Here is a 25,396-nt window from a genome sequence, read left to right on the forward strand (position 1 = left end):
CAAGAAATACAGCATTTGATTAGCAAGAAACAAAACAAAAATAAGCACAAAAGAATATAGCCAATACTAAAACTACACCTTGCAAAATCCAAGTTCCCACATGTCCAAACCAGCCTCCTAACCAATCCCAGAGGGTCCAGTCTTCCCCCTGCCTTAAGCGTTCCCATTGTTTAATGGGCCATTCATTTGAGTGTTGTTCAGTGGAACTGGAATCATTGGGGTGCCTCCTTCTGAATGTACAGGACTGTGAGCACATATCCAGCAACCTGTGGAATTAAATTCTTGGGAAACTTGGTTCATTAAAAGCATAAACACATTTGAACCTATAGGTTATAACTACTAGGTATTAAAAACAAGATTAAGCATAAGCTCAACATGAATTGTTTGTCCAGCCTCATGCTGGCTGTTCTTCAGGACTTTGTAGATTGCTTCACCTATCGCTGGCAGGTCCTTCTGGGCCGCAGCTGGTACCTTGGCCTCGGTCTTTCAGGACCGTCTACTTCAGGGCTTGGATTGCCGGTACCAAGCCTGGGCTGATCCCCGTCTGCTTCTGGACCTGGGTCTCCGGTACCAGGTCTGTGGTGCTCCTTGTTGGGGCCAACTTCTGTAGGGGCCAGGACAGGTTTGCAATGGGATGTGTGAATCCAGGTGTGCAATCCTTCGCACTTTACAGCAGTATGGGTGGTCAGAAGGACTTGGTAGGGACCCTTCCACCTAGGTTCTAGGGCAGTCTTTCGCTGGTGAACTTTCACGCAAACCCAGTCTCCTGGTTGTAGTTTATAGCACGGCTCAGTCGGGGCCTCTTGGAAGGCGTCCTTAACCTGTGAATGATAGGACTGTACACACCTCATAAGTTCCTGACAATACTTGACTATGCTTCCTTTAATGAGTATGGCATCAGCCAGGTTAATGTCTGGGCTGCTTAACAGTCTCATAGGTCGGCCACATGCAATCTCATGTGGACTGAGTCCAGTTTTCCGATTAGGAGTGGCTCTCATGCTCATTAGGGCAATCGGGAGTGCTTCTACCCATGTTAAACCAGAGTCCTCACATATCTTAGCAAGTTTGTTCTTTAAAATCCCGTTACGTCTCTCTACTGCTCCTGCGCTCTCCGGGTGTCGCGGGCAGTGCAGTGCTTGTCTGATAGAGTAGTACTTTGTCAGTTTTTGAACAATTTGTCCAGTTAAGTGGGTACCTCTATCACTGGAGATCACCAGGGGTATTCCCCATGATGGGATGTAATGATTTAGAAGTTTCTTAGCTACTGTGATGGCATCCGCTTTCCTGCAGGGATAAGCTTCTACCCATCCCGAAAACAAACAAACAATAACCAGCACATATTCAAAGGATTGACATTTAGGCAATTGAATAAAGTCCATTTGTAAATTCAGAAATGGTCCTAAAGGCGGAGGTCTGGTTGCCGGAACTGTCTTTACAGGTTTACCCACGTTGTGGGCTTGGCAGACAGGGCAAGCCAGACAGTAATCTTTTGCTGCTTGGGAGAATTTGGGAGCAAACCAATTTTGCTTTAGGATTGCCACCATCCCCCCCTTTGCCAACGTGCGACAATCCATGGAGCACGGAGGCAAGGTGAGGTAGCAAGACCACTGGGGCAACAATGCGGCCGTCAGAGCTGCGCCACAAATGATCTGGGTGCAAGGTGCACCCTGCCAGTCTCCACTCCTGCTTTTCTGATTCTGGGGCTTGGTCCTGCAGGAGGGCCGGTTCTGACAGAGATGGCAAAGGAGCTGGCAGTGGTGGGAAAGAAGGGTACAATGCTTCAGCCCGAGGAGGACATAGGGCGGCTGCCTTAGCAGCCCGATCGGCCATGTCATTTCCTAATGCAACTTCATTAGAGGAAGAGGAATGACCTACACACTTAACAATAGCAAGAGCCGAAGGTAAAAGTACTGCATCAAGTAAAGCGGCTACATAAGGCCCATTCTTTATAGAGTGGCCAGAGGAAGTAAGGAAACCTCGCTGCTTCCAGAGCGTACCAAAATCATGAACTACGCCAAAAGCATACCGGGAGTCAGTGTAGATAGTAGCAGATGCTCCTGCGGCAATGTGACAAGCCCTTGTTAGAGCTATTAATTCTGCCACCTGTGCGGAAGAAACAGCAGGTAGAGGAGCAGATTCTATGACATCCCAGACAGAACAAACTGCATAGCCTGCTACTAAAACTCCACTAGAATTATAAAAACAAGAACCGTCTGTATACAGTATAAAATCAGGGTTATCTAAAGGCATTTCAAACAGGTCTGGTCTTGGAGAGGTGACGGCTTGCACAACTTGCAAACAGTCATGAGGCTCCCTCTCATGGGGTGCAGGGAGCAGTGTAGCGGGATTTAAAGAGTCACAGCGAATTACAGAGACCTTGGGAGAAGCAAAGAGAAGCCGTTCATATTTAACAAGACGGGCATTAGAAAGGTGCTGGGTTTTCCCTTTTAAAAGTAATGCTGACACCGAATGAGGAACAGCCAGTGTTAATGGAGATTGTAAAACCAAAGGTTCTGCTTGCTCTAAAATCCGTGCTGCTGCCGCAATTGCACGGAGGCACGGTGGAAATGAGGCCACAACGGGGTCAAGATAGGTGCTGTAATAAGCAAGAGGGTGGTATTTATCACCATGTTTCTGCACTAGTACACCTAAAGCACATCCTTCTTTTTCATGACAGAACAAAGTGAAATGACGGGAGTAATCGGGCAAGCCCAGAGCTGGAGCAGAAGCTAGTGTTTGTTTCAAAGACGAGAAAGCAGTGTCTTGCTGAGATCCCCACGGTATAGGGGAAGGGGTTGCATTACGGGTGAGCTCCTGGAGCAGTTTGGCTAGGTGAGAAAAGTTAGGAATCCATTGTCTGCAGTAGCCAGCCATACCGAGGAAAGAGCGGACTTGGGAGGGGGTAGTGGGTTTAGGGGCAGAAAGGATTGCCTGGATTCTATCAGCAGAGAGGTGACGGCTCCCTGCCAAGAGGTCATGGCCCAAATACCGAACCGTGGGCTTGCAGAGCTGAAGTTTTTGTTTAGACACTTTATGACCCTTATTAGCTAAAGCAGTGAGAAGTACAACAGAATCTAATCTGCAGGCCTCAAGGGAAGCGCTACAAAGAAGCAAATCATCTACATATTGAATAAGAGTAGAGCCAGAAGGGAATGTAATGTCAGAGAGATCCTGCCGTAGAATTTGTGAAAAGTAGGTGGGAGAATCTCTAAACCCTTGTGGCAGAACGGTCCAACAGTATTGCTGTCCTTTATAAGTAAAAGCAGTAAGATATTGGCAATCAGGGTGGAGGGGAACACTGAAAAAGGCGGAGGAGAGATCAACGACAGTAAAATGGGTGGAATCAGGTGGGATAGAGGAGAGAATAGTGGTCGGGTTAGGCACAACAGGAAATTGAGAAATGACAATAGCATTAATAGCTCAAAGGTCCTGGACGAAACGATAGGTGTCCCTTCCTGGTTTCTTTATAGGCAGTATAGGAGTATTACACTCACTTGTACAGCGAACAAGAACACCTTGTGCCAAGAGATCAGAAATAACAGGCTGAATTCCTGCCTCAGCTGCAGGATTCAATGGGTATTGGGTAATTCGGGGCAGACGCTTAGTTTTGTCAACAGAAATGTAAACGGGATCCACTGATATCCTGCCTACTTCGTTTGGGGTGGTGGCCCACAAACAGTTGGGGACCTGGGACAAAAGATCAGCATCCGAATCAGGAATTAAGGGAAATAGTTCAGTGTCAGGACCCTGCAACAGGTCCTCCACCTCCTGTCGGGTCTGTGCAGGCACTTCAAGATAAACCCCATCAGGAGTACAGAAAATAGTGCAACGTAATCTGCACAATAAATCTCTTCCTAATAGATTCACAGGGGAAGTAGGACTTAGGAGAAAGGAATGATGCTCAGAAATAGGTCCTAGTACAAGAGGCACGGGTTTAGAAACAGGGTGAGGCACGACTTGATTAGAAATACCAACTGCATTAACAACCTGGTTAGAAATAGGAATAGAGAAAGAAGACGCTTGGAGAGTGGACCTGCTAGCACCTGTGTCCACTAAAACCTGGGTGTTTTGTCCAGCAACTTGGCAAGTGAGGGTGCCGTCAGAATTCAGGGGAATAAGCGGAGATAAAAGGGTGAAGTTGCAATCCTCCTCTGGGCACCCCTATTGACTCTCAGCCCTTGCTAAAGTAAACTGACCCTGCGGGGGTCTGAAAGCTACAGGCTCTGGCTGCATGGGGCGGTTTGGGTACTGACTTTTCCAGTGTCCTGGCTGTTTGCAATAGTGACAAGTGTTTGCATTTATCCTGGGGTTGCCACGGCCAGCAGAATTTCCAGACCAGGGTGAGCCCCGGGACTGTCGTTCTATGGGACACCCCCGACCCCTGCCTGTTTTAGTAGGCAGTGATTGCAGAACCATAAGCTTAGGTTCTTTGTCCTGCTTAGCCTTTATACACTGTCTGCAGTGGTTTGCCACTGTCAGAAGCTCCTCTAAGGGTTTAGTTTCCCAGCCAATGGTTATCTGTTTTAACAGGGTCTGGATAGCTGGATCCAGTCCAGTAACAAAAGCGGCACCCAGCGCTTGCTTGGCAGTGTCAGCTGGGTTTTCAATGCCAGAGTGCCTTTCAAACACTTTAGTAAGCCTTTCTAAATAGGCACCTGGTGATTCATTTTCTTCCTGTTTGCAGGTGCTAATTTTAGCCCAATTCGGAAGTTTGGGAAAGACTTGAAGGATACTATCAAGCAGTCCATTTCTAGCTTGGGTGAGAGCCTCTTTATTAGCTGCTAAATCTGGGTCTCCTGAAATAGGTCCAGGTGGCCAGCCTGCCTTCTTTAAAATCTTTTTACGCTTATCATCAGGCAGAATCACCCTCAAAAGCAGATCGAGGTCTTGCCAGTTAGGATCATAAGACCGTATTACTAGTGCCAGTTCTGCTTTAAATTTTACCGGGTCCTCTTCTACTGAGGGAAAATCTTTGGCCATGGCGTGTAATTCGGTTTTGGTCCATGGTTGTTAAACCTACATACGCCCTCCTTGTGGGTTTGGGACTTCCCGTAAAGGATAAGCGGCGACGGGGCTATTATTCCCCGTCTCAATACGTGCCACTGATCGTTGTCCCTTAGGAGTTGCTGGCTGGAGGAGAATAGTGCTTCCCCCAAAAATCTTATATGTAATCGGGAACACTCCAGTTCCTGGTTTTTCCTTCTCAGTCACAGCCTGGCTTCCTGAAGCTACTTGGGGCTCGGGAGCTGGAGGTGGGGCTGGGAATGGCGGGGGATTCCACTCGGGGCACAGGACATCATTCATGTCATCCTGTGAATCGGGGTTTGGGAGACAAGGATACAATTGCCCAACAGGTGGTGCACTAGGCTTAGTTATCACTGCTTTTGATTGAGTGCCAGCCTCTTTCAGCAGTTTAATCTGTGTTTGCAGTTTTTCCTGAGTATCTTTAAAGCTTCTTAATTGAGATTCTTTCTGCCTTTTAAAAGTTTCTTCATACCATGGTAGATAGGCAGACCATTGCAGATCGGGAGTTTTCGCTCCACGACCCTCAAGAACCTCCCTTAAATGTAAAATTTTAGTTACATCAAAACTCCCTTTCAATGGGAATTGCAATTTTGGGTCATTTTGAGTATACAAATTCCACTTATCCAGTAACTTGCAAGTATTTTTCCCATAGTGGGTATACATAAAGAAAGCCGGACTGTCCTTAGAAGGCACTGGAATTCCTGTAGACTGACCTATCCCCATTTTCTGCGTGCGCTTAATTCTGTAAGACACCGAACCAAAGTCCGCCTGCTTACACCATATTCTGCGAGTCACCGAATCAGAATTCGCCTGCTTGCTCTGCGAGTCACCGAATCAGAATTCGCCTGCTTGCTCTGCAAGTCACTGAATCAGGATCCGCCTGCTCGCTCTGCGAGTCACCGAATCAAGAATTCACCTGCTCGCACTGGTCCCCCCCCCTTTTTTGTTGCGAGGCACTGGACTCAAGGTCCACCTGCCTCGCAGGGGTTTCCGGCACCTGCCCCAGCCCGGCAGAACACCACGTCCTGGCGCCTGGAGACAGCCTGGAGGAATGGGGCACTATGGCCTGGGGTTAGCCTCAGAGGTCAGTACTACGCCCACAAATAACGGAGAGAGACAACAAAGCTTCCCCACAGTTCCGTGTGCCGAGAGAGAGTAATGGCACCACACCAGCTTTTAGCGTCCGAACACAGAGGGTCCAGCGCATGGCTGCCTCACTAGAGACACCGGTGTGCCCTTTTGGAACTGTGACACATAAGACAGGCCTAATAGACAAAGACAGACACAGACAGACAAAAATGTTAGCCGCTCCACAAAATTGAATTCCATAGCTCCCCTTACCCCGATGGCCGGCCGTCACTCCAAATCCCAAGCCCTCACTAGGAGATTTCGTAACAGGTATCTCCTTACCTTCTATTGAGCACTCTGAGAGGTTTGGAAGTGGAGTGCTGGTCCGTCCATATGGGCAAGTGGCGCGTTAGGGATCTCGGTGGAATCTCCAAATTGTTGAAGCAAACGCCTCACTCAGTTTACGCGGCTAAACAGACAGTTTTATTGGCCAATAAAAGCAAAATGAGCCAAATGTGGTCCCAGCAAAGTCGGGCCCAGTAAGGCTGGCTAATACAATCAATCCTAGTATTTTATACCCTTAACCAAACAAGTCTGACGTCAGGGCAAGAAATCAAAGAACTTCAAAGAGGAATTATTATCAGCATAGAAAGAAACAGGTTAAAAGGGAGTTCGAGCTTCAGCTCAAAATAGTTCATTAACACATTCCAACAGCGCATCCCTCTGGTCTCTCCGCACCTCGGTGAAGGCCAGTTCACTCCCTCGTGCAGACACAAGAAACTGAAATGGCTTTTGTTATACAGAATGGCTTCTAGCTAACTATAAAATAGCTTCATCAGGTGCTTTCTTGATTTTTTTGCAAGGGCTTCCCCCAAGCCAGATTAACTCCTTTGGGAACGTGGGGATTGTAGATTTTGTGGGGCCCCTAAGCTCTGGGGTGGGAACAACATTAAGGGGCTCAATCTGTGGGAAGGGGCTTTATCAGAGGCAGCAAGGGGTGGGACCAGGAGCCTGTGCTGGGGGTAGCCAGTTTAAAAGCTGGTTCCCCTAGCACCATCTCTGCAGGGGACAGAGAGGCAGAGGTGCAGTGGGAGACCTGCACCTCCGCTTTTTAAAAGTAGTAAGAGACTTCAGCGTCTGGGACCCCAAGTGAGCTAGGACTTGGCTGCCCTGGATTGTGCCTGGCTCCAGACCACCTGCAGCTCTGCCTTTTGAATATGGTAAGAGCCTGGTAGCTGTTACTTATGCTGACAGTGCATCCTGAAAAATCCATGACAGTCCCCATTTTTAACTTCCTGTCCCGGTGTTGTACTTAAAGTATTGCATGGGGTCTTTTTTTGTGGGGGGGGGGGGGGAAGCAAAATGCCACCTATATCAATAAGCACTTATCGTATGCTTATGATGTATCACGCTCATGAACTCGCATACACACACACTAGCACACTGCATCTTGTTGTTACCAGTAGTTGCTCCCCCTAACAGTACTGGTCGGGTGAGTTAGGTGGGGGAGCAGTGGAGCCGGGCTTCTGCTAATCCGGGTTAGTGCTCCCATGTTGACAAGACAACAAGGGCCCATTGTTCTTGTAACTTTTCTTGCATCTCGCTTCCATCCCCTCTCCAACCACTCCAACATCCTGGAAGGGCTTGTTTTCCATGACTTACCCATTCAAACCTCATTCACTCAATGGGGAATACAGAAAGGGGATACAAAGACATTCTCTTTACCCTACTAATTTTTAGGGACTAGTCTACAAGATACAAAGTTTTAAAAGACTTAATACTGTTACTGCAGAAACAGATGACCATAGTGCGGATGGGGTAAATGGAACTGCTTTATTGCCTACGCACACTTACCTCTGGCGTTTAACACAACATCTGAGTGGCAACCAATTGGCATTAGTCAGACCCTTTTTCCTAAAACTTTATTTAGTAATGTTAACTTTCATAAAATGAATATTAATTAGCAAATAATGAATACAATTATACCTGTCCCTAATTACTATTTACAGAATTTCTAAACGAATCATCACTTTCTACACTACAAACTTTCTGAATCAGCAGGTTTCAGAGATTAGAAGATATTTAACCCAGAATATATTTTATACAGCGCCAATGAGACTAAGCAAAAGATGCAGCAAAGTAGAGCAGCTGCCTGCTTGTCTATTTTTCTAGGCTGCAAAAACAAGAGCATGTTCAAGGGTAGTGCCTACTGTGGCTGAACTCCTTCCCACCATCCCAAACCCCTCTTCATTTTACATATCCCAACAAATACAATGATTTATAGAAAACTTGTGAAAGGATTTAATACAAAATTAAAACTTCAGTGAGAGAGTGATTAATACAAAGATGTATCTACTCTGCTGTCATTGAGAAGCACTAAAAGGTTCCAACAAGCCCAGAGACTACAAATGCAGCTGCCTGCTGCTGTTTCCCCTCCCCCTCCTTCCCTGGGGGAATTGGCATCAGCAGGAGGGAATACCCGTTGGGACTGCAAGAAAAAATGATTTGTGAGGGGATCAGCTGGGCTGGGGGAAGGTATCCAGGTGCTCAACTGGGCTGAGGGGGAGGCACATGTCAGGGACTTTAATTCGGACGGCCTTCATTCGTTGTCTGACCTCAAAGAGACAGGCAATACTAGCAAGATCGAATCACAAGCTCTTTATTGAATAGTGCGCACTACAATAGAAAGCGGCCCGTCTCCTAAGTGAACCAGCCATGATTTCGGTAACAATAAGATTATATAGACAGTTCCGTCGCATCATAAAACATTTGCCCAAGCATCTCAGCCTCTCCTTTAATTAGTTAGAAGCTTCTAGTGTTAATGCGTATACTTCATGGCCTTAAGCAATTCATAATACGTCAACAGCTTTCTTATCAGCCCAGAAGGCAAGTACCAAACAAGGAGACAGGGAGTTAAAACAACAGAGGGCAGAGACAGTTCGTTAAGATCAGGGTGAGAACAGAAACAGGGAGTTACCTTATCAGTTCTCAAACTAGCTGTTCCCATCACAACCGGTATAGGAATGCAGCCTTTCACTTATTTTACTTCTGCAACTCAAGCAAGTATGTAGGGAGCGCCTCCTTGCTTGAACTATGTCTCTAGTTCTGCTCAGGGACTACCCAGAAACCTTTGTTAACCTCTTTCCTTGATCTGTCTTAACATAACTTCACTGGGCTCAATTCTCTAGGGCCTAACACACAGAAACCTGAGCATGGAGCTCAGCTGGCCTGTGAACATGTCACTCTACTCCCAGCCTGCTTCTGCACCCTGCCTCCTACTCAGTCCTTGCAACTTCTCCCCCTTCTGCACCCCCCCATCCATCCCTATCTCACTCATTGACAGCCTTATCACACATACTGAACCCCTCATTTTTGTCCCCACCTTAGGGCCTAAGGGTGTCCATAAATTCACCAGAAAAGAAAATTGTTCTATGGGAAGCCCTGAACCTCAGTCCTCCCTGTCCCTTCCCCTCACCTAGGGAATCACTGGAGGAATGAAGAGTCTGAATTGGGGGGGCCACATCAGTGAGGTTGGGAGGAGTTTTTTGTTCTCACTTGTGTGGTCCCCAGCTGATTTTTCTGTGGCTCAGAAAAGATTGCCTACCCTTGCCATTAATAGAGAAAACATTGAAACCTTTTGTGTTGGACATGAATTAATACTTTATTTTATTTAAAATGAAGTTTAATATAGGCATTTGTTCCTTTGAATCACATGGATGCGTTGTTTAAAGGGACAGCCACCAAACAGCTGATGCATGGATTAGCTGTGTCGTGGCTGCCCATTTGATCCACTCATCTCTGCGATTTGAAAGGGGCAGCAGCGGGGAGCCCAGGGGCAGCTGGAGACTCCCTAACTGACCTTAGGCTTCCCGGGAAATGCCGTAGGGAGCCCAGGATCAGCTGGAGGGTCCTCTTCTGATCCCAAGTTCCATGGCTTTGCAATGCTGGGGACTCTAGTGCATTTCAAAAAAGGCACCCGTGTGCGTCCCGGAGTCAGCAGAACTTCCTGCTGGCCCTGGGCTGTACACGGAGTTCCATTGACTAGTTGGCTAGTCAGTTAACTGCATTTTAATATTCTTAGTTAGGTCACACTGGCTCCCAGTCCCCTGTGACAAGCCCTTCTCCACAGCAAGTTGGATTCCCCACAGAGAGAGGCTGATCTTGACACTGGCACAGTCCCTGTTTGTGGGGCACCACATTCCTCACAAACAGGCTGCTCCAGACAAGAGCAACCCCTGTCGGTCTGGGACTTACCCGCACTGTGGCTCTTCATTTACATGGTGTATTAGGAGTTACCCAGGCAGGCAGCCCAATTCAGTTCTGGCTCATGTGGGGTTCAAGAGCTCAGACACCATCTCCACCAGGCAGGTATCTGATGATAGAGAGGCAGAAGCACAGGATGACAGGCAGCTGGTCTGTGAGGGGAGTTGATTTTTAAACTGGCTCCCCTTTTGGACCAGCTTTCACTTGGCACCCCTCGCAAAGTGGCAGTGGCCCCCTTGGGAATAGGGCCAGAGTGTACTGGCTGACAGTCCTGCCCCAAGGGACTATAGAATAGTCAAGTAGCCGAAAAGAATGTATGTAGTTACTTGACTATTCAATTAACCAATCACTAACTCCTCTATCCCAGGCTGTATCTTGCCCAGCCCGGCTCTTCGGACTCAGAATTTAAAAGGGAAATAGGCACAGGCAGCCACTCTCTGCACTGTCCCCCCCAACAAACAGCACCCAATTTAACCTGTATGTTAAAAACAATCTCATCATTTGCAGGGTCTGACCCAACAGGGCTGATCTGGTGCTGCTCTGATTTCTGCTCAGGATTTAGTGTCAGACCAGAGACACTGCTGCCCAATCCTAACAAGGAGCTGAGCTGGGGGTTAGTTCAGAGTAGATGCGAGTTCAGTGACAGTTGGTGTTTGGTGTCCATTCTAGTGCAACTAGATGGTTCAGTTCCCAGCAGTGCCCCGGGATGTAGGGAGAGGGATTGGGAGTGGGCTCTGGGACTGGCTACAGTGGGGGACTGAATTTGGAGTGTGGAGCCTGCATCATAGACTTTAAGGTCAGACGGGACCATTATGATCATCTAGTCTGACCCCCTGCACAGTGCAGGCCACAGAATTTCACCCACCCCTCAGTTACCAGGTGGATGTAGGATGGACTGAGAAGAGCCATAACTTTTTTCTAACTTCAGATCAGTTTAAAAACCCTGATTCTCTGGTCTGGCTCAGTTCTGGCGAGTCCAGCTGTGCCAATGGAATCTGCAGCTACTGAGCTGTCCCTGGGAGCTTCAGGGCAGCCCAGGGGCTCAGGCATGTGGGGAAAGGGCCCCTGCTTGTTGCGCAGGCAGAGGAGGCTGGTGTCTGTCTCTACTCGGGTTACAGGGCCCTAGAGCAGGTGAGTTTCCTGGGTCAGATGCTGCTGCCGCTGATGACATGATCTGGGAGTCCAGACTGAGCAATGGGTCTGTAGCAGGGAACTGTTCATTGCACCCCTCTGTGCCCACCCCGGGTGGGGATGTTCCTCAATGCCTGTTACTTGCCCTATAGGGCAGCCCCAGGCTCTGCTGGCATCAGCTCCCGGTGACCGGGAGAGAACTGGGGGACAAAACTTGGGAGGGGCAGGAAAGTGACTCAGCCAGGAAAGTGACTCAGCCAAACCAGCCTCTTCCAGCCTGAGTTTGTACCAGAGGGGAGGAGGGTCCCTGTGTGTCTGCGGGTCCCAGAGCTGCTGCCTTAGTGGCACAGCCAGGCTCCCACTGAAGAGCAAACACGCATGGGCACCGGGCAGGCACCAGCGCTCCCAGCGGATGGGAGAGGGCAGGAGTCAGGAAGGGGACTGGGGAGACCAGAAGGGGCAGCAGTGCAGGAAGTTGGGAGAGAGGTTCCCAGACCTCCAACCTGCCCAGACCCATTTACTGCCTCACCCTGGGCAAATTGACTGTCCTGGCAGCAAGAGGCAGGGAAGGAAAAGCCAGTTCCTGCCCTCCCAGCCCCCATGTGATGCATTGGGGTGGGGGGCTTGCTGGCCTCAAGGACAAGGTTGGGGGATCCCCCAGAGGGGCAGGTTTGGAACTTCTGCTCTTTTCTAGTGTCTGTCTCAGAGACTCTATCCCAGAGAGGGTGTTACAGTGCCTCGTGGGTGACCCCTGGTGGGAGGGGCCAGGTCTGTGTTGTCACCTCACTGAAGTGTGTCAGCACAGTGGGGCCTAGAGCATCTGTCTGTAGGGAGGGAGCCTGGGAAACTGGGGTGTGAAATGTTTCCAGCCCCCTTTGGAAACCTCCCCAGTCGCCCCTCTCTCCCTGACAGGCTGAAGAATCACGTCTCTTCTTTGCTCTGGATTGTCCCATCTTGCAGGAGGCAGGGCAGGGAAATGGCTGTGGTGGAGCTGGCTCAGGTAGGGGATTGTGTGGGGAGCTGCAGGGGGGGCTATTGCAGAGAGGGAGGGGCAGGGAATACACAGGGTGAGCCAGGGAGGGGACAGAGTGGGTAAACTTGCTGGGGCTTGCTCAGTCTAGGGCCTGATGGTCTGAACAGGCCCATTGGGAGGAGGGTGAACACTCTCCTGTTTCTGAAAGAGGAAACCCCATGGACAGGGCTGGGACAATTGGTCAGAGTCTCCATTGTTCCATCAATGGCTACTAGCCAGGCTGGGCAGGGAGGGTGTCTGGAGCCTCTGTTTGCCAGATGCTGGGAATGGGCACCGGGGTGGATCACTTGGTGGTTCCCTGTTCTGTTCATTCCCTCTGGGGCACCTGCATTGACCACTGTGGGCAGACAGGACACTGGGCTGGAGGGGCCTTTGGTCTGACCCAGCCTGGCCATTCCTGTTGCTGTTTCTCATACTTGAGACAGAGCTCAATAGCCAGAGGCTGCCATGAAATGGGAAGGGGCTGGGATTCCTGTCCCTGTGGCCTGTGCCGAGCTCTGCTCCCACCTCAACCTGTGGCTGGAAGGGGGTAACTGAGAAGACACTGCCCTGATCCATCTGGGAGACACAAGGAGCTCTCCCCTCTCTCTCCCTGGAGCCTCCTGGCCTCTCTGGGCAGAGTGGGGTGGGATTCTGCTCCTCGGGCCCCCTCCATTGTGACGGGTGTGGCTGCGGCTGGGGTGTCAGGCACTGAGTGGGAGTTCCCTATTTCAGGTGCCAGTGACCTTCGAGGAGCTGTCTGTGTATTTCACCGTGGGGCAGGGGGCGCTGCTGAGCCCCGCGCAGAGAGACCTCTATGAGGACGTCATGCAGGAGAACTATGAGACAGTGGCCTCGCTGGGTAAGGATTCCTGCGCCCTCAGCTAGCAAAGCCCTGGGGCCGGCGTTTCTGCATCGAGTCAGGTTCTTCCTTGGTCAGTTAGGCTACGTCTACACTGCACTCAAAACTCAAAATAAGAGTTTGTTTTGAGTTTATTTCAAAATAAAGTGCTATTTAGAGTCATCCTTTAACCCTCCTGGAATGAGGGTTACTGGGATACCGAACTAGTGCACCTATTCTTTTGAAAAATAGTTTGAAATAACAGATGGCTTGTGAAGATTGGGAGCTATTTCAGGATACCTGTGGTATCCTGAAATAGCACTGTAGGGTAAATATACCCTTAGATTAGAGGGACATGGGGCCTACAGCCCCCATGTGAGAGACACTTTCATCCCCATGCCCCCTTCTGAGGAACAGGGCAGTCAGACACCTAACGAAATGGTAATTCATCCTCCTCTCCCCAGCTTTCAGGGGCCAGAACCAAAGTACTGTCCTGCCTGTTATTTCTCCTGCACACACCGATCATCTGCCTTCATGGGTCTGGCTCCATCTGTGGAGGCATCTGGGCTGCACAGATTTAGAAATTGCCCAGAATTCAACCCCAAGGCTGTGTGTGAGTCAGCTAGTGCTCCAGAGCCCACCAATGATTTATAGTCCTAGGGTGCATGTCTACACAGCAGTTATTTCATAATATCAGACTGCTTCTTCCAACTTCTGTAAACCTCATTCTGTGAAGAATAACAACTCCTCCCAAATAGCTATTTCGTAATAAGGCGTGTGTAGATGCTCCACTTCTGTTATTTTGAAATAGCCCCTCCCCAGGCCCATTCAAAGTTATTCTTCCAGGAGCTCTTTATAGAGAAAGCTTGTCTACATTAAGGAAGCCTGCCTCAGACTCATTTTGAGGTTTCTTTGCAGCGTAGACGTGCTATTTCGAAATAAGTGATTTTGGAATAACTCTTCTGGAATAGCTCATTCCAAATTAACTGTGCAGTGTAGATGTAGCCCTAGTGAGGGCATGACAACACCTTCTGTCCCCCAGGAGTGGGGAGTCACAGGCTCTGCACCCCCATCTGCAGCCAGACATGACTCTCAGCCGGAAGGTAAAACAAAATATTTATTACTCCACGGGGACACAGCGTAGAACAGACTTGTTAGCACAGGAACCAGGAGTAATCAGTACAAGCCATCTTGGGGAGACGGGAACCCAGAGTCAAGGGTCCTGCTTCCATCTCTGCCCCCAAGCCAGCAAGACACTTCCACCTTCCACAGCTCATTCCTGACTGCAGCCAACTCCAACTCCAAACTTTCTCCAGTTTCCCAGGAAAAAGGTGTCGCTTGGTCCCATTATGAACATGCTGGCCTAAGCATCCTCCCTCAGCAAGTCACCCTTCCCCCCCAATTCCCATCCCCATCGAGATAGCTGTGCAGAGGTCAGGGAAACTGAGGCACACCCACATGGGTTTACTACAGGACAGTACAAATCACATGCAACACAAGAAAGCAAACACAGTGAATACAATCCTAGCATTGTCACATCCCCACTCCAGTCTGCCCCAGAAGTCTGCTGCTCTCAAGATGTCTGAGTTACCCAGTCCCATGTAGGACGAGATTGAGATCAGGGAATGTTCCTTGTGATGCATACTCTGCGCAGACTCTATGTGCCTTCACCTTGTCTGATCTCACCCCTTTCAGGATTCTCCATTCTCAAACCTGACCTGATCGCTCAGCTGGAACGAGGGGAAGAGCTGTGGGTCCCAGATCTCCAGCCCTTCAAAGAAATGGAGATCCTGAGAGGCACCCACACAGGTGAGGAGTCAGGGAAACTGACACAGAAACCATCCAGTGAGTACAGGAAAAATCTGGGACTCCCAAAAATGAGCAGTGAGTGAGAGCCCTCACTTCCGCTCCATGTCTCCCATGTAGGGTTGCAGGAATCATCCGGGCAAATAGCTGTCAGGGGTCCCCAGCCATCCTGTTAGTTGTCAGCGGTTTCCTCCCTTCATTTCCTTCCCTGGGAGTGTTTGGGTGGGGTGTGGAGAAAGAATGCAATGTCTCAGTTTCCCGAACTATTACTGTGCTGTGCTTTCTGTCTTAGGGATGTGAAGGACTAGTCGACTATCTGAAAAGCAAATGCCTATTGGATCATCAACAGACTAGTCACTTCCCCCGCCCCTTGTTGCCTCTGTCACAAGGCAGGGAGAGTGGGGGTACTTCAAAGCGGTAGTACCACTTGAAGTCTGGGGCCAGACCCTGGGCTCCACACGGTCCTGCTGCTTTGAAACGCTGCTTGCAGCCCAGGACTAGCTGGGGTGTCTCCAGGCTGCACGTGGCATTTCAAAGGGGTGGTACCGCGTGGAGCCTGGGATCAGCTAGGGGCTCCCATCTGACCCCATGCTCCTTGCAGTACTGCTGCTTTCAGATGCTGCATGGAGCCCGGCACAAGGCTTCTTGTAGCATTTCAAAGTGGCAGCACCATGTGGAGCCCGGGGTCAGTGGAGGAGTCCCAAGCTGACACTGGACTCCGCTTTTAAACCCCAAGACTAGGTCTGATCATTCCAGTGTTTGGAAGGGGCTGGATCTACAGTATTTCACTGCATCGAGTTCCACTTAGCTGGTGAATCCATCTTATCTCAAGCAGCGAAGAGCTGCCTTGTCCAGTCCCTGGGCAACATTGTGCCATTCTGATCGCAGCCCTGGGAAGAAGCCCTGAAATTTCCCATCCTAGGGGTTAGATCAGTGGTCTCCAACCTTTTTAAACACAAGATCACTTTTTAAATGTAAGTGCAATGTAAGATCTACCTCAAACCCAGATGCCCTGTCCTGCTTCCTTCCTGTCACTTCTTTGAGGCCCTGATGCTGATCCACCCCTTTTCTGAGGCCTCACCCTGCTCACTCCATGCTCCTTCCTCCCCCATTCTCACACTTTCACCAGGCTTGATAGGGGATTGGGGTGCAGGCTTTGCTCTTGGGCCATGGGGTTTGGAGTATGGGAGGGGCTCTAGGCTTAGCCCAGGGCAGGGGATTGGGGCCCAGGAGGAGTTTCAGGGTGCTAGCTGTGGGAAGGAGTTTGGGTGCAGGGGGACTTAAATCTGGGATAGGAGGTTAGGTGCAGGACGAGGTTCAGGGCTGGGACAGGGGTTCAGGAAGCAGGCTCTGGCTGGGCACCATTTAACTGAGATGGCTTCCGGGTGGTGAAGCAGTGGGGTTAAGGCAGACTTGCTCCTGCCCTGGCCCTGAACCACTCCTAAAAGCAGCTGTCATGTACAGCACTAGCTGCATGGCACCGTGTGCGGCCCCTCATCTACAGGCACTGAGCCCACAGCTTCTACTGGCCACGATACCCCATTATTGATCAATGGGAGCTGCAGGAGTGGTGTCTGCAAGCAAGGACAATATGTGGAGACCCCCTGCTTTGCCTTGCTCAGGGGCTGCAGGGACATGCCAGCCTCTTCCAGGAGCAGCAATTGCCATAGGGATAATGACTCCAGCCATGACAGGTTAGAACTCACTACTCAACTAATTAAATTTAAGTGTAAGAGAGAAATGAAAGTTATGAAACGCACAGACCAGTCAGAAACCAAAACTAACCCACTTTGCAAGCAGTAACAGAAGTAACAACAAGCCACCACGTACCTGTTGGGTCGGGAGATGTGAGTGAAGGACAGAATGACAGACACATACAGTGGCTGCATCTAGACTGGCAAGTTTTTACGCAAAAGCAGATGCTTTTGCGGAAGAACTTGCCAGCTGTCTACACTGGCCGCTTGAATTTGCGCAAGAACACTGACGAGCTAATGTAAGATTGTCAGTGTTCTTGCGCAAATACTATGCTGCTCCCACTCGGGAAAAAGCCCTCTTGCACAGAAGCATTTGCGCAAGAGGGCCAGTGTAGACAGCTAAAAACTGTTTTGCGCAAAAAAGCCCCAATGGCGATTGGGGCTTTCTTACGTAAAACTGCATCTAGATTGGCACGGACGCTTTTCCGCAAAAAGTGCTTTTGCACAAAAGCGTCTGTGCCAATCTAGATGCTCTTTTCTGCAAATGCTTTTAATGGAAAAACTTTTCCGTTAAAAGCATTTGCGGAAAATCATGCCAGTCTAGATGTAGTCAGTGTGTGTGACAGAGACTTGCATTGCCAAGCTCCCTCCATCCCCTTCTCTGTGTGGAGATAGGGTACAGCAGTGGGAGAGGAGGGACACCCTGACATCAGCACCCCCTCCCCTCCCTCTCACACTCTGCACAGCAAGCAGGAAGCTCCCATGGGGGTAGCTCCAAAGCAGAGTGCAGGAGCAGCATGACAGCAGGTGGAGAGGCAACTGAAGTGCCAACTCTTGATAGCTTCCTGGCCCAACCAGTCAGGATTACCGGTCAGGCTCTAAGATCTACTGGTAGACCCCGATCCACTGTTTGCTGACCACTGGGTTAGATTAAACTCTTGCTGAAGACACAGCTGTGTTTAATCTGCTGTAGGCTGCTTTTTTAATAGCACTGTTGTTTTTTGTCTGTTTACACATGAACATAGTCACATTCTCTTGTTTCTGCATCGTCTTCTAGAAATGTGTACCATAGTAAACAGTCTATTTTCCATTTTTAGATTACTATCTAAGATGGAGAAAAATAACTCAAAGTGAAAACAATTGCTATGTAAAATATCAAAAAGGAAGTAACTACTGAAGGCAAGGAAAGTCATTGGAAGGGAGCTGAAGTATTCCCTTTTATTTCTAGCATGCAGCAAAACTGTAACTGGAAATTGACAAAGCAAAAATCCATAACAATATCCAGTTAAAATCCACTATCAATCATTATATCAGTAAAGAGAAATATTTTCCCAGACTTATTTAATTTGGAGACATGTGAAATATTGTCCAGCACTGTATATTGGCTACAGAAAATTTAGGGTTTAAAATACGTTTCTGGTGATAAATTTTCACAAAATAGATTTTGGTGTAGGCACAGAAACTTTTTCACCATTTTAACCTAATTTCCATATGCACTCAGATTAATAGTTTGATAACAGTTCCAAGTTGTCTAGTTTTAAATCATTTCCCAAGAGATGTAGGAGACAAAATGATCCAGTTGGACATGCTCTAACACATTGGTGTATGAGCAGATGGAAGAGAAGTGTCTATAAAGTAGGAATTCAAAGGGGGCATTTCCCCAGAACCCGGGATCAGCTGGGGAGAGCACTTCCCTGGGTTCCACAGCAGCTACTCCTTTGAAACACCAGAGGTGACATTTTAAACGGGCAGCCATAGAGCAGATGGAAGAGAAGAGTCTATAAAACATCTTATTTTTAAAGAAGTGTGGGTTTATTTATTTTACTGCCATTAAATGTGTCAATGTACAATCAACACTCAAGGTGACTCAGATTTTCAGGCATTTTGGCACCCCTCCAAGATTTCTCCACCTCACTGGGACCAAAAATCTTTGGATTTCTGATAGATTTTTTTACCTGTTGCTAACAGCTCTCTACAACTCTTTCAACAAAGAAATTTAACTCACTGTTTTCTTTTTAATATTGGTTGGGGTGGGAGGGTGTTTGTTTTTGTAAATACTCACAGTAGAACAGGTGCAAGAGAAGCATAATCACATTTTCTTGCTGATAGCCTGATCCAAAAACCTGTTGAAAAGGTCTGTCAAGCAGCCAAAATGCTACCAAAAGCCAAAAATGTAGTAAGAAAATATCCCAGCACTGAGACGGGGGTAACATGAGTCTGCGGCTCTTCAGTTGTACTCCAAAGTCTGTCTTTGTACTCTCGGCCTGGTAACAAAACTGCCCCGCTTCTGCTCCCTTCTCCCTGCCCCGTAGCGCATGTCTCAGATGAGGTATCCTGAGCAGGCGGGAGTGAAATGAGTAGCTGCAGGGCTCAGTCTGACATGCTGGGTGGGAAATGCTTATGCCAGTGACAAGTGACACAAGCTGCAGGAGGGATGGGGCTGCACGAAGGGCCTGGACAATTCCTGCAACAGCAAATCGGGGAAACGAGTGTTTCCGGCCCCACCCTTTGTTACTGGCTCTGCATCCTAGTGTGTGAGCAACACCCTGATCTCAGGGGCACTGTTGAGGAGGGGGAGGGCTCACCCCCACAGTGATGCACAATAGTGGTAAGTGTGCACACACACAACTCGCTCTGCTCACTGATGGAAAATCTGGGTGAGGCCCTACCACTCAGGTCCACCTGCCCCACCCTGGCACACAGTAGCCCCCCACACCCAGATGCCCCTCACCTCAGCTCCTCCAGTTCCTCCTGCTCCTCCTCCCACCCCTCATTTCCCAGGAGCAGCAGTGCAGTGAATAACAGCACCACGGGCTCCTTCAGGGTGTGCGCTGCATACACAGTGACCACTGCAGGGGCTGCTGCCTTCCAGACACCAATGGTAGCAGGGGGTGGGTGGGGCCTGAGCAGGGGTAGGCCGTGACTGGTCGCTGGCGGGCGGGCGGATGTACTGAAAACAACATGCTCAGGGGCTGGCCCAGATGGCACTTCCCTGCTGGGTGAGGGGCACTCACCTGCAAGCAGGGCGTGAGGCAGGCAAATGTTTTAGCTGCAGTCCCTGCAAACCTGCCATGGCCAGGCCTGGCTTTAGGGTAGGAGTGGGCAATAATTTTTGATGGGGGGGCACTCCCAAGATTTTGGAAAGTCTTCGAGGGCTGTACTCTTCTATAATATTTATGGAGATGCAGGGTCTGGGATGGAGGTTGGGTGCACATGGGAGCTTGGGGTAATGGACTGGGGTGCAGGAAGGGGACTGGAGTATGGGAGGGAGTTGGGATGAGGCAGGCAGTTGTGACCTAGGGCAGGGGACTGTAGTGTAGGGGTGTGCTGGGCCGGGTCGGGTCTGGGCACAACTGAGGGCATCCACTCAGGTCGAATTGCTCAAACTTGGGGCTCCTTACAACCCCTGACTGGAGGCCTTTCCCAAATAGGCCACAAACCAGCTGAGCACTTCAGCTGCCGATCTGGCCAGCCAGAAGCCTCACGAGCAAAAACCCCTCAGACATCCCAGCTCTTCCTATGTTTCAATCAGCCCCAGGCCTAACAATAGGTGAGGTGTTATAGACCCCAATCTCACCTGCCCTAATGGGTTCTTTTGGTCCCAAGAAACTAGCCACAGTTCCCAGGTCAATTTACACTCTGGATCTTACTTACAGAATCATGCTTAGCCAATCCTTTAGCATTTAACGTCTAAAGATTTATTATTAAAAGAAAGAAAACCATGAGAGTAAGGTTGTTAAAGGATAAGACATTACTTGCATCGAATCTCACTGTTTTTGATACAGGCTCTTAGCAGAAGTGTTATAACTACTATCTTAAAAGTCTCTGGTGTACGTCTGTGGCATAGTGGGGGGGGCTGTCTGCTCTGTAACCTGGAGTCCCCCTGAGCTATGAGGTGAGATTCTCACTGACTCTGTGTATTAACTCAGACACCTAGGCTATGTCTACACTTGCGACTTCTTGTGTGAGTAATATGCAAATGAGGCTAAGCATGGAATATAGCTGAGCCTCATTTGCATATCTAATGAACCACCATTTTTTCAGAAGAGGCTCTTGTGCAAGAAGGAGCGTCTACACTGCCCCTTGCACAAGAAAAACCCTCTTACGCAATGCCGCTACATCTATTACTTGACAGGAAAAACGGCATTGCGCCAGAGGGTTTTTCTTGCACAAGAAGGGGCAGTGTAGACGCTACTTCTTGTGCAAGAGCCTCTTCTGAAAAAATGGTGGCTCATTAGGTATGCAAATGAGGCTCGGCAATATTCCACGCTTAGCCTCATTTGCATATTACTTGTGCAAGAAGCTGCGAATGTAGACATAGCCCTAGGCTCAGCCTCCCGGGGGAGAGACAAAGGGAGGAAGGTGGAGACCAACACCTGGCTGGGGACAGAATTGGGAGGAAGGGCAGAAGCACAGGAGAAGGGGCTAGGGAGGAGTCGGGATTGTAGGACTCAAGGGGGGGCCTGAGGCTTCCTGTCCCCAGTTCCTGTAACCAGATAATAGTGCTGCGCTGGATCTTGGAGACGCAATAAACTCTCTCAATCCTACTAGCTGGTGGAGTCTGTTTGTGCCACTATGGGGGTGGAGGAGACGGGAAACCCCAATGCACTGTCATAGCATCCTATGTCAGGATGAGTCCACGGTTCTTTCCGGCTCGTTGTTCCCTGCAAGGCTGCATCTGGGATTCGAAGCAAAACTGAAGACTAAGATGGACCCTGCCACATGGCATTTTATATATCTATCCCCTGGACTCTCCAAGTTGGAGTGGGTCACATGGTCAGTGGCCAGGCATTCCTTCAGGGCTGTGTCTACATTGGCACCCTTTTCCGGAAAAGGGATGCTAATGAGACACTTCGGAATTGCAAATGCCCCGGGGATTTAAATTTTCCCCGCGGCATTTGCATGTACATGTCTGCCGCTTTTTTCCGGCTCGGGGCTTTGCTGGAGAAAAGCGCCAGCCTAGACAGGCATCTTGCGGAAAATAAACCCTTTTCTGGAAGATCCCTTATTCCTGATTTTAAGTAGGAATAAGGGATCTTCCGGAAAAGGGTTTATTTTCCGCAAGATGCCTGTCTAGACTGGCGCTTTTCTCCGGCAAAGCCCCAAGCCGGAAAAAAGCGGCAGACATGTTCATGCAAATGCTGCGGGGAAAATTTAAATCCCCGGGGCATTTGCAATTCCGAAGTGTCTCATTAGCATCCCTTTTCTGGAAAAGGGTGCCAATGAAGACACAGCCTACATGTTTATAACTCCACATACAGATATTATACAATTACATGAGCATATACAGAATTAGTAGAACAGAAGCTTTCATGTGATGCCTCATATGGTCCCCATTGTACAGATTTTTGGAGCAAACGCTCCCCCCTGATAAGTGCAGCAGTGATCTGTCTGTTCCCCTTAAAATCCAGTAATAGGACAAGGGGCTTGGGATGTGACCTAGGGTAGGAGGGGATTGTGATTGGGGCAGGAGATTGGGGTGCCAGATCTAAGAGGAGGTGTGGATATAAGAGGGGACAGAAGGTTTGGGTATGTTGACTTGAGGGGGGGGGGCAGAGAATTGGGGCAGGAAAGGGCTGGAGTGTCAGATGCAGGCTGTGGCCAAGAGACTTACTTACCAGCTTCCAAACTAGCCTGCCTCTCTGCAGAGCTTAAAATGTTTCCCAGGAGCTTGCCTGGCCATGTGCTTCCTGAAAACCTGAACTTTGGAGAGAGGATGTGATTCTTCTTGGTTGTCTGTTACTTCAACAAGCCGCTCTCATTGGCTGGTTTCTGCCAGAATTTGGCCAATGGGAATGTGTTCAGGGTGAGGCAGCTCCTAAAACTCCCCCCCCCCTCCAGTTTCAAAACAGAAATGGAGCCCTGCAGCCACTTTTGGGGATGTCCCACGGGGCTGTGGGGGAAGCCGAGGAGCCTGCCTCAGAGTCTCTGCTGTCTCTGCCAGCCAGATTTGGTGACTTGGAGGGCCAGATCCAGCCCATAGCCTGGCTTTAAGATCTATAGAATGCCTGTTTGGTTTCTGTGCCTGCTTAAAGCTGACTGGCTCACACTGTAAAACAGGAGCAGGGAACCTTTGGCCTGAAGAGCTGGATCTGGCCCCTGAAGCTCAGGGAACCCTCGATATTGGGGAGCCTGCTCTGGTCCCCAACACAAAAAAGATTCTTTTTTTAATCCCTTTTCAAATAAAGCCAGAAACAGTTTACACTTAGCAATGTCTAGATTGCAGCAAAGCTATGCATCTAAGGAACACGTCCGAAAAAGCGGATATGTTCTTCCACCATCCTTTAAACCTCATTTCAGGAGGAAGAAGGGATGGCTCGAAAGATAAGGTTTTTCCGAAATTTGGTGCTATGGGGTAATAGAGCTCTATGCCTGGCTAGCTGGGCCAAGTGTAATGGCTTGTGTCACAGACGGGGTCAGACTGCAGGGCTAATATTCCTCTTGGATAGTATAAATCTATAAATGTTAGGGTCTCATCCTGCAAACGCTCACCAAATGTGTTTAATAATAAACATTCGATTGGCATTAACTTCACTTCATCTCTGTTGTGGGGAGGGGTAATAAAGTCTCTGTTGGTTTAGTCCCTATGAAAGGACCTGACTCTGTACTACAAGTATATGGAGGAAAACTAGGTATTTTAGCTGCAGGAACCTAAATTTAGATCCCTTCACAGGCAGCATAATTAGTGGATTGTTTCTGAAAAACACTGGGTGCTCAGGATTGAATGCAATTGTTGCAGGTGCAGTAATGTTGAAACTCAAGCTAGGTATTGAGAGAAATGAATGTGGATTTGGGATCTAACTCATGTGTTGTCTTTATGAAATATCTAGACTCAGCATTTGCCCATAAGGGCAGAGTCTAGCATATGTGTAACCAGGGACACAGTTTGGGCAGAATGGGGGTGTGGAAAGGAATAAAGCCTTTCTGAAATGTCTCCAATTGCCCTTCACCCCCAACAGGCTGCAAAACACCCATGTCTGTCTCCAGCTCAGCCCCTGGCCTGCAGAGCCAGGGACAGGAAATGGCCGTGGCGAAGCCAGTGACCTTCAAGGAGGTGGCTGTGTATTTCTCTGAGGAGGAATGGGCTCTGCTGGACCCGGGCCAGAGAGCCCTCTACTGGGATGTGATGCAGGAGAATTATGAGGCAGTGAGCTGGCTGGGTAAGGATTCTTGTCCCCTTGTGTAACAGAAGCTGGGTGGGCTCTGGAGCAGCTTGGTTGGGTTTGGTTCAGGGTCCCTCATTGCCCCCATCCCTAACGTCAGGAGTATCCACCCCAGTAATCCTGGCTCCTGTGAGAGAGACTGTCCCCTCTGCGACCCCTCCTAGGAGAAGCAGGTTCAGGGACATAACAGTGGTGCTGCTCTTCCCACAGCCAAGGTTTCCATGGACTTCCCATCATCTTGCCTATGTTTTACCTTGGCCAGAGGTGTCAGTGGAAGGGCCCAGACAAGAACAGCAGGTACTAGAGTTGTGGGGCTGGGTGTGACTCCTCTTAGGTCCTGCAGGCTCTCCTTGTGCCGGTGGCCAGAGCCCCTGGGAGGACAGTGCAATCTCAGAATCCTTTTCTGCTTCTGGTAGATTGTTTCCAGCCCAGAGGGGCACCAAATGGCTGGCCTGACTGACCACAAGAGAGAGGCTGGGAAACCCCAAAAAGGCTGTACCTGGGGAGCTGAGCTGCAGGAACACCCTGACACCCTGTGGAAGCAGCAGCTATTGTGGGCAGCTGGCAGGGACCACCGAGGCACAGGCATCAGGAGCATGGAGCTTAGGCAGTGCCTGAAGCAATCAGCCAAGGGTTCATTTTGCTGCTGGGACAACTTTACCTGCCTCCTTCTGGCCCAAGTAGAACATCTGAGCCAAAGAACAGGGTGAGCCAAGCCCCCCAGCAAGGAGCTTTGTAGACAGAGCCCTTGGGCACCTAGAGCTCTGCTGAGTCCTTTCTCTCCAAGTCCTAGTGACCTGCCATGTGCAGCTACAGTCTGTACCCTGCCTGGGGGCCTCGGTGTCAGACCTGCCAGCCCTCACTATAGCGCCCCTTCTGAGCAGTGGGGTCCTGTCCTGTCCTGGGGAGGGAGGGATGGAAAGGGCCGTGGGGGAGACTTAGATGTACTTTAGAGAGTGCAGTAGAGTGCTCCGCTCCCCTGGGGAATCATCTGGGCCATTCCAGAGGAAGAGGGGATGCATCTTTACTGCAGGTTAGTGTGTTCTGGGATCTTGTACCAGCCAGAGCCCAGTCTCTGCAAGGTGGGGAAGGTGCCTCTCTTAGAGGGCAACTCAGATCCTGACTCTGGAAGGAGTAATGGCACAGACCTTAATAAACAAGATCAACTCTTTTAATTGCTCCCCAAACTGTATTTCCTGTCTCCAAAGCTCATGTGATCTCCTGGGAGGAGCAGGAAGAGGAGTTACAGATCCCATATCTCCAGGGCTGTGAGAGAGGGGAGATCATCAGTAACACCCACACAGGTGAGCAATTAGCTAAACTGACTCAGAATCTAATTTCTGTGTCCTCATAGCAGATTTCAGTTGTGCATTTTCATAAAATCTGACTGACC

The 25,396-nt window shown here is 49.4% G+C and overlaps 1 protein-coding gene across 1 annotated transcript in view; it reads left to right on the top strand.

Annotated features, from left to right (window-relative positions):
* The window catches only part of LOC102449828 (uncharacterized), a 55,326-nt gene that overhangs the window by 20,766 nt on the left and 9,164 nt on the right, over nucleotides 1-25,396 (top strand). Inside the window, 5 exon segments of the mRNA XM_075909462.1 lie at nucleotides 12,448-12,487; nucleotides 13,235-13,361; nucleotides 15,036-15,149; nucleotides 23,800-24,000; nucleotides 25,212-25,307. Of these exon segments, the coding sequence (XP_075765577.1) occupies nucleotides 12,464-12,487; nucleotides 13,235-13,361; nucleotides 15,036-15,149; nucleotides 23,800-24,000; nucleotides 25,212-25,307 (562 nt within the window). The 5' untranslated portion in view covers nucleotides 12,448-12,463.

The sequence above is a fragment of the Pelodiscus sinensis genome, chromosome 26 (genome assembly GCF_049634645.1).
Source record: "Pelodiscus sinensis isolate JC-2024 chromosome 26, ASM4963464v1, whole genome shotgun sequence".
Lineage (NCBI taxonomy): Eukaryota > Metazoa > Chordata > Testudines > Trionychidae > Pelodiscus > Pelodiscus sinensis.